The sequence below is a fragment of the Nannospalax galili genome, unplaced genomic scaffold, assembly GCF_000622305.1.
Source record: "Nannospalax galili isolate Female #2095 unplaced genomic scaffold, S.galili_v1.0 scaffold131, whole genome shotgun sequence".
Classification (NCBI taxonomy): Eukaryota; Metazoa; Chordata; class Mammalia; order Rodentia; family Spalacidae; genus Nannospalax; species Nannospalax galili.
Genome location: NW_008332088.1, coordinates 2,245,952 through 2,254,666, shown reverse-complemented (window position 1 = coordinate 2,254,666; position 8,715 = coordinate 2,245,952). Strand labels below are relative to the sequence as shown.

The window sequence follows — 8,715 nt, the reverse complement described above, 5'->3', positions numbered from 1 at the left end:
TGTGTATTCATGGAGCTCATTTCTTGAAAGTGGACCTATTCTCCTGCATGCCAAAACCCGTGCTTGTGCTGTGTAGCTCCTACCTCCTCCTTTTATTTAATATGAGGCATTATTGTGTAATAAGAGTGCACTGGTACCTAATAGCTTCAGTGACTTCACTACATGATTTGGTCTTTCCAAGCTATAAGATTCATATAACACTGTTAAATTTCCTTATAATGAAGTCACACAGTGAGATTGTTCTTTTACATACATAAAATAATTACAGTCATTGCCACCTCAGTTAAAGACATTTTGCTAAGAAGAAATTGATTTTTATGTTACAGGTCTCTTTGTAGTTTTCTCTAAGTAAGATTAGTACTTGGTATAGCAAGTGGCTATTAACTTCAATCCCTCTATAAAAAGATACATTTAAGTAATTACCATTACTAGCTTCTTGAGAAAATTGTGTATAATTTAGTCATTTACATTGTATGCACAGAGTAATTTGGTACTTGACAAAAATGGTTAACTTGTGCCTGCGACTCTTACAGATCCTACAGAGCAGGTGACGATACAGGTGCTGCCACCAAAAAATGCCATCAAGGAAGGGGACAACATCACTCTTCAGTGCTTGGGGAATGGCAACCCTCCTCCTGAGGAGTTCGTGTTTTACTTACCGGTAAGTGCTGAAGTATGAGCTGAGCTTGACTACTCTCATTTTGTCCTGATGTCAAGCTTCTAACTGACATGAAGAATTATATGTGCTTGGGTATCTTATGTGAAACATACACACACACACACACACACACACACACACACATACACACACACATATACACACCACCTGTAGAACATTCGTTGAAAGCTTTTGTGGCATCCACTAGTGTTCTTTCCTTTTTCCTCAATGTTTAGATATTTCAAAGACGAAGATGAAAAAGAGGTAATTACAGGAAACCATAACTGCAAAAACTCAAGGTATAATTGTCCAAATAAGCCATACATTTCTTCTCTTCAGAAGTAGTTAACTATAAAAGTGAAAAACAATGATGGCAAGTGGTCTGATGTGGATGATCCACACACAGCATTGTCTCGCACTCCACTCTTTTGCAGCAGAGGTTTTTCTGTTGCATACCTTAGCTAGCTTAACAGAATAATGCTGTAGGCTCCTTCTCAAAGGCTTAAAGAATCAGTTCCTCAGCTTTTACTCTTAACTTAGCTGAAAGAAGTAACCCGCATAGAAGATAACCTGGGGAATTCCTCTAGATGTCTGAGAGCCATAGTGATTGTATGGCCTGGCCAGGAGAGCCATGTGTGATACCACCATCATGCTCAAGAAAGCGATACGCTATCAAATACGCATTTACTGCAGTGGTGGGTTTACTATGTATTCACTCACAACACAGCTTGTAGTATTTGACAATGCAATTCATTGCAATTACTCAGAAGATGAATATAAGAAATTTCTTATAAACATAAATGCTAACAGAAAACAATGTTTTCCCTATTAATTTGTTACACGATCATTTTCTCATCTGGAAAATCTGAAACTCACTGAGTTTCCACTTTGGCTATTAAGTATGGCAGAGCACAATTTGTTTTAGATTTAGATAATATAAGCTGATTTTCTTTGTTGTTGTTTATACTCATACATCATCTATATTTTCCCACCTTTGATTTGTTTTCCTTTCTTTTTCCTTCTTCCCTCCTTCTTTCTTAGTTCTCATTCTTTTTTCTGCTTGCTTCCTGTCTGTTCCTCCTTGTTATTTGTATGTATGGCTAGCTTACCTGCTTGCTTTCCTTCCTCCCTCCATCCCTCCTCCCTCTCTCCCTCCCTTCCTTCCTTCCTTGTACTTGGGATGAAACCTAGGGCCTTGCACATATTAGGCAAGTGCTGTATTGCCCAGTAACATCCACATGCCTTAGTTAATTGAGACAGTGTCTTATGTAGCTGATGGTGACCGTGAACTCACTATTTCACTCAGGCTAGCCTTGAACTCCTTCCTCCCTCCATCCCTCCTCCCTCTCTCCCTCCCTTCCTTCCTTCCTTGTACTTGGGATGAAACCTAGGGCCTTGCACATATTAGGCAAGTGCTGTATTGCCCAGTAACATCCACATGCCTTAGTTAATTGAGACAGTGTCTTATGTAGCTGATGGTGACCGTGAACTCACTATTTCACTCAGGCTAGCCTTGAACTCCCAATCCTTCTGCTTCCAACTCCTGAATGATACAGTTAGGAGTGTGTACCTAGTACCTGGTACATGTTTTCTTTTAGACTTCCTCAAATCTTTTTGTCAAATTAGATAAGGCATACACACAAAAATAAAATATTGGACATTTAAAAAATCTACTTTAAGCTGGGCATGGTGGTGCACGCCTTTAATCCCAGCACTCAGGAGGCAGAAGCAGGTGGATCTCTGTGAGTTCAAGGCCAGCCTGGTCTACAGGACAGCTGCAACTACAGGGAGACCCTGTCTCAAAAAGACCAAAAAAAATAAACTACTTTAAAATTCAAATGCAAGCTATGTTGTAAATAAAAGAATGTTGTCAATACCATATAACTTAGACTTTCAAAAAAGTTTTAGTACCAAAATAAAATAAAAAAGGAATCAAATGTTGATATCAGAAATTTTAATCATTTTATTTTTGTCCAGTCAAAAAGACTGGTTAACTTTTTCTCTCATCTGTGAAAATGGCATCTTCATGAAGAAATACAACCATTCTCATTTTAGCTGCCAAGTATAACGCTCTGACATTTTGCCTCTATCAAAAGGGTCAGCCTGAAGGAATAAGAAGCTCGAATCCTTACATGTTGACAGATGTGAAGCGCAATGCAACAGGAGACTACCGATGCTCCCTGATAGACAAAAAAAGCATGATTGCTTCCACAGCCATCACAGTTCACTGTAAGTCAGCTCCTTCATGACCCACATCCCTTCAAGGCCTCTAATCATATTACATGGCTAACTTTTCTAATAAAGTAACTTCTCTTGTCCTTCAATAACTTGGCTTCAGTTGACTTAGTAAACAGCACCAGAATACCAGAATGAGCTCATCTCCCAAGCAGGTTGGCAGTGTACTATTGAAACCTTGCATGCATCTGGTAATTGCCAATTAGTCAATGGTAAATTTCCATCTTCTTTCTAAATTTCTTCAGTTTTTTATAAAAATAAATTCTTTTCATATGGACTAAATAACTCACTATATACTTAAGTAATTTATGTGTGTATCCGTGTGTGTGTATATAATGTAATTGTGTTTGCAGTGCTGGGCATGAAACCCAGGCCTTTGTACATGTAAAGCAAGTATTCTGATACCTAGTTACACACAGAAGTTCTGTTTAGATATTCTGAAAATTAACAAAGTTTGCAGTTGGCCAGGAAAAATGTAGATTATATATCTCTTTTTAAAATTATAAACTAGTATTAATACTCAGATCCAGGCAACACAATTTGCTACAGACTCAGCTATTTGAAGAAATAGAGGTGACCAAAAAACATTTGTCGACTGAATTTATCCGCTGTAGAAAGATAATGAATTTCTCAGAGCAGAACTGCCTCAAAATCACCTTGAGCAACACCTTTCACTAACTTTCAAACTGCTTTTAGTGCTCCAGATGCTCCAAAATTTAGTGTCAATGCATATCATGGAAAAAAAGAGGTCTCTTAAGGCCAGCTACGGAACTTGAGTTCTATAGTTGTTAATTCATGACAGTTCATATTATAAATGCATCAGATTCTTCTTGGAAATACTGATTCATTTTTCATTGACATGGCCCCTTGGTAAGAATACAATTCACCCATTATTTTGGAAAAGTGTGCCTTTTTTGTAGGTATAGCCAAATTTTTCACACAGCCGTACAACCAGTAAGATTTCTCCTAGACATGATTTGCTTCAATGTCACAGAGCATAAAATATTCCTTTAAGAGAGAGAGAGAGAGAGAGAGAGAGAGAGAGAGACTAAGCAGTGATTAAGAAAGAGGACTGAGGGTCCTGAGGGAGAGCTACCTGCTGCATTACAGGGTCCATAAGTGACTGAACACATCCACAAACTTCAGGAATGGGAGCTGGGCTGTTCTCTTTGCCCACATTTGCTGAGAGCAAACACCAAGCATCTGTCAAAAAGTAGGACCAGAAAACAAAATGGAGGGCATGAAGCTCACATGCAGTCAGAGTGGGATTTGGTTAGACAAAAGCAGAAGCAAGCAAGGTCATTTTTTTTAAGAAACTGTCCTAAGCATGTCATGCCGAATCCTCTACTCTATCCATAATGCTTGGAAAGCATGCAGGATAGGAGCTAAAACTTTAAGGGAGACAAAGAGGACACATTGGAGAATAAAACAACCAGATGGTTACTTTTGATTGTCTGATGTTGGAAGTACACCCTGGGGAGCCCTGTAGAAACAGTGAAGTGTTGAAAACCATTCCCAGCTAAGCCCTTTCTGTTTCTTCTATACTCACGCTCCATAGGTTTGAATGTGTCTGCCATCAGGGGCTCCTTAGAAAGAAAGCAGTGACCTCTAAGTAGAGCAGTAGTGCTATTTTTCCTCTGAGGACTAGTCTGTCATAGGGCCATTTATCTAGGCCTGTTCTATGAAGAAAAAAAAATAGAATAGTGAAAACAAAAAATGTAGCCAAGAAATACAACTGTCTGCTAATAGTTCTCTGATATCTTTGTCCATCATATCTTGAGACCAATAACCCATTGTCCATTTCCTTAGAGATTGTATAATGTGTTTTCATTTAAGAGATTGGAGGCGCAAAGGCCTAAAAAAGAGAGAGCTTTTATATGTGTGACATGTAGATCAGCCAGGAAAAGATAGAACACAGATGGACAAGGGAGAAGATTGGGGGCAGTCACATCATAACTAAGTGATACACTGTTATAGGAAGGGAAATTAACAGTGAAGGGGGCTCTTTAATTGGATTTTGGTGCATTTCATTAGATTCATATGTACTTTGGTTTTGACAGGTTGACTATAGCATTGGCTTTTGAGACCTGAATGCCTCCTTAAAAGCTGCAAAATTATTGTGTCAATCATTTTATTAGACATTACATAGAAACACAAAAATTGTATTTTCCTCCCATTTATCTTCACTTGCTTGTTTTACAAAACTGGAATTGGGTTCCCATTCATCAGTGATTGAGTAGAGTGTAGGTAGAGAAGCAGCACCCATATTGTGCAGGTTTGCAGCACAGACAACCATCTCCCTGCAGATCCCACGTTGTAGATGAAGCAGCTACCATTCCTCAGACAGTTCTTACAGACATGGATTCTTCAAAGACCATCTTCATCCTTTCAAATCTTTTATCTTCTTATCCACAAGTTGTGATCCAGTTAATAAAAGCTCCTGTTTCCTTTAATAAAAAATTTCTTTCAAATCTAATTCATTCAAACATTCTAAGAAAACTCCACTTTTCTCTAAGATGATGCAGCTCTTAATGAGATGCTAGAAAGCATGCTTCTGTCAATTCATTCAACATCACACCTAAGCGCCTCCCCCATATCAGGCTTTGTGGATTTCTCAGAGAAAATCAAGTCACACCCCTGACTTTCATGATGCTTACTGTCTAAAGGCAGAGACAAGCACTGAGAATGGGATTGATTGGTCTAGGGAGACGGCTCAGTCCACAAAGAGCTTATTGCATAAGCAAGAAGACCTGAGTTCCCATCCCCAACACCCACCTAAAAAAACCTGGCATGAAGTGTCTGTAACCTCAGCACTGCAGCAGGTAGACAGGGTAAGGAGATGGGAGACAGGTAGATCTCTTAAGCTCATTGCTCAATCATCTAGAAAATTAATGAGTTCCAAGGTCATGGGAGATATTTTCTTTAAAAATAAATGTGCAGCCAGGCATTTTCGTGCACGCCTTTAATCCCAACACTTGGAAGGCAGAGACAGGCTGATCTCTGTGAATTCAAGGCCAGCCTGGTCTACATAGTGAGTTCCAGGCCAGCTGAGGCTACAGGGAGACCCTGACTTGACAAGACAAAAAAATAAATAAATAATAAATAAATATAAAAATAGAAATAAAATAAATGTGCAGCGTGATATAGAAAGACACTCAACACTGTTATTTGACTTCCACAGTCACATGCACACACAGCTCACCACCCACACAAAATTCAAAAAAGAAAAAAAATGACATAAAATTGACAAGTGCAATGAAATCATGAAAGAGAAACACAAAGTACAAAAGGACTTCTGGTCCCAACTAATAGATCTACATCTGTGAGTTATCAGCAGTCATTCTAGATTATTCATCATCATACGATCTGACAAGTTTTCTTACCTCTTTGCTTTTGTTCATGTGGCAATCGTTTCCCCTACATTTCCACTTATCAAAGCATTTCAGTTGTCAGAAGGATATAATACATTGCCTCTTGTACAAGGCATCTCCTACAGCTTTGAGTCCTAGTTTAGCTCTCTCTGCTCTTCACACTCCTGTTAAGTCTTTGCTTATACTTCTACTAAATATTTCAACAAAAATTACTGAGCTGCTCATGTGTAAAAGGTTTGCTAATAGGTACTGATTTCATGGTGATACACAGTACCTCCACACCATTGAATTGTCAGGTCATTATTCATCTCTTAGTGCTCAAAACAAATAGTAGCTGTACAGCCAATATTCATTCAGTTGGACAGTGTATACTTCATACAAATCACACTATAAATGTCAGATGTTTATTTTAAAAATAATTTTTCACCTGAAAGTTGTACATCCTTAGACATGCTTGTGATATGCTTTTTTAAAGTTATCTGTTGACAGTGTACCTAACAATACATCTTATCCAAAATTTCAACTGCATGAGAAATAAAATAGCATTTCAAAAAAAATGAACCATTTGTCAATTTTCTCTAAAAAGTATGTACATTATCTCATAGCTTTCAATTTATCACCTGCTGTCTGAATATATTTCTTTTTCCAATGCTATCTATGCCTTACCAATTTTTTTATATTTACCTAGTCATTTTTATTTTTTCCAAAGTAATTTAATTATTTTCATAAGGTGATAGCTCCCAACAGAATATTTATATGCACCCAAAACATCAGTTCTGTTAACTGAAAATAAATGCATAATCAGGTCAGCCATTTGTCCAAACCAGCATCAGCACTGGCTTTAATGCTAAGGTGAATCTGCAACAGCTCAGTTGTTCTAGTCCCATAAAATTTTCTGAATTTTCAAGCACAGCTGGCCATGCTCTTCTTTTTTCCATCATTTCCTGTCCAAAGTATTTTGACTGTCCTACTTTCTTACAGTTTGAATTTCAAGGAGATTTTCTGTCTCACAGATTTGGATTTGTCCTTAAACCCAAGTGGGGAAGTAACCAAACAGATTGGCGATACCCTGCCCGTGTCATGCACAATATCTGCTAGTAGGAATGCATCTGTGGTGTGGATGAAAGTAAGTACAGCTTCGGTGCTGTCCTGCTGTTTGGAATGACTTCTGCTCAGCGTTCTTTGGCATTTTCTTTATATTCATTCATATGCATTATGTTTATATGCTCACATTCATGTTCTCTCTCTCTCTCTCTTTCTCTCTCTCCTTCTCTCTGCTGTATATCAAACTAGAATAAAATTTTAGGTGTACTCAGCAAAATACTGTAAGATCATCCATTGGTGGTCTGGAGCCTAGTTAGATGCATTAATTTCTTTGTATATATGGAGTAGTGATACGCATGCATGCATACACACAAGCATCAAGCGTATAAGACCATGAACTTTAGAGATCAATTTAAATATTTTATTTATTATATTTTTATGTGTATTGCCTGCATGTGTAAATACATGCATGTCTTGCAATGCCCGTAGAAGTCAGTAGAGGGTGTCAGATCCCATGGAACTGGAGTTATGCACTATTGTTAGATGCCATGTGGGTGCTGGGAATCCAACCTGGTCCCTCTGCAAGAGCAGCCAGTGCTCTTAACCACTGAACCATCTCCCCAGCCCCCTAGAGATCAACAATTTAGAGTGTTGCAACTGACATTATTCTGACATGATACTCACAGCGTCACTGTGAAATATGCAGTTCATTCATTATTTTTATCATCATTTATAAAAACATTCATGCCAGATAAATTAGAACGCTCATAAGTGAGAACAGAGGCTCCAAGTCAGGCTTTCTGGAGTATAACTATTTCTCTGGCCAAACAATTTTGCTTCCTCTTTGCTATTGAGAAAACCTCTCAGTCTCCAAAAGTAGGTTCTGCTGAGTTGGGAGCTCTTTGCTATTAGAGAGGTGTTTTCATCTCTAGACTATAGAAAGCACCTAGAACATCCTGAAAGCTAGGTTAGGCTCTGCGGAGTGAGTGACTATATTCATATAGTTTTCTAAAATAAAGGCTGTGACTCGGGGTCCAATCATTTCTGTTTTTAGGATGAGAAAATCAGATGCATAATTGATTTCAGACAAGTTTAGCCTTCAAGGAAAGGTTGTGGCTATATCATTACATCTTTGGCAAGCAGCCTGGGCATTGGGTACTACACAGGGTCAGCTAACCAGGGAAGTTATGAGAAAATAGCCACGTCATTAAAATGGAAGTTGATGATATCTTTATACTACTGGTGGAGAAACTTCTTGCTAGCATTTCTTCTCCATAGAATATAAATCAATTATAGTGGTTTATAGTCCACTCTCTGATGTAATGCTGGATTCACTATTACTCTCTCAGCCATAGAGCTCATTTTTTTCCTGCACTTTCTTTTAGGCACAACCTTGTCAGTTTCTTA

At 38.2% G+C, this 8,715-nt stretch overlaps 1 protein-coding gene across 2 annotated transcripts in view; it reads left to right on the top strand.

The window, feature by feature from the left end:
* The window catches only part of Alcam (activated leukocyte cell adhesion molecule), a gene marked incomplete in the record, with an annotated part of 204,069 nt that overhangs the window by 166,528 nt on the left and 28,826 nt on the right, over positions 1-8,715 (top strand). For both annotated transcript variants that reach the window (XM_017796652.2, XM_008827200.2), the window contains 3 exon segments: positions 534-661; positions 2,755-2,887; positions 7,278-7,390. In XM_017796652.2, the coding sequence (XP_017652141.1) occupies positions 534-661; positions 2,755-2,887; positions 7,278-7,390 (374 nt within the window).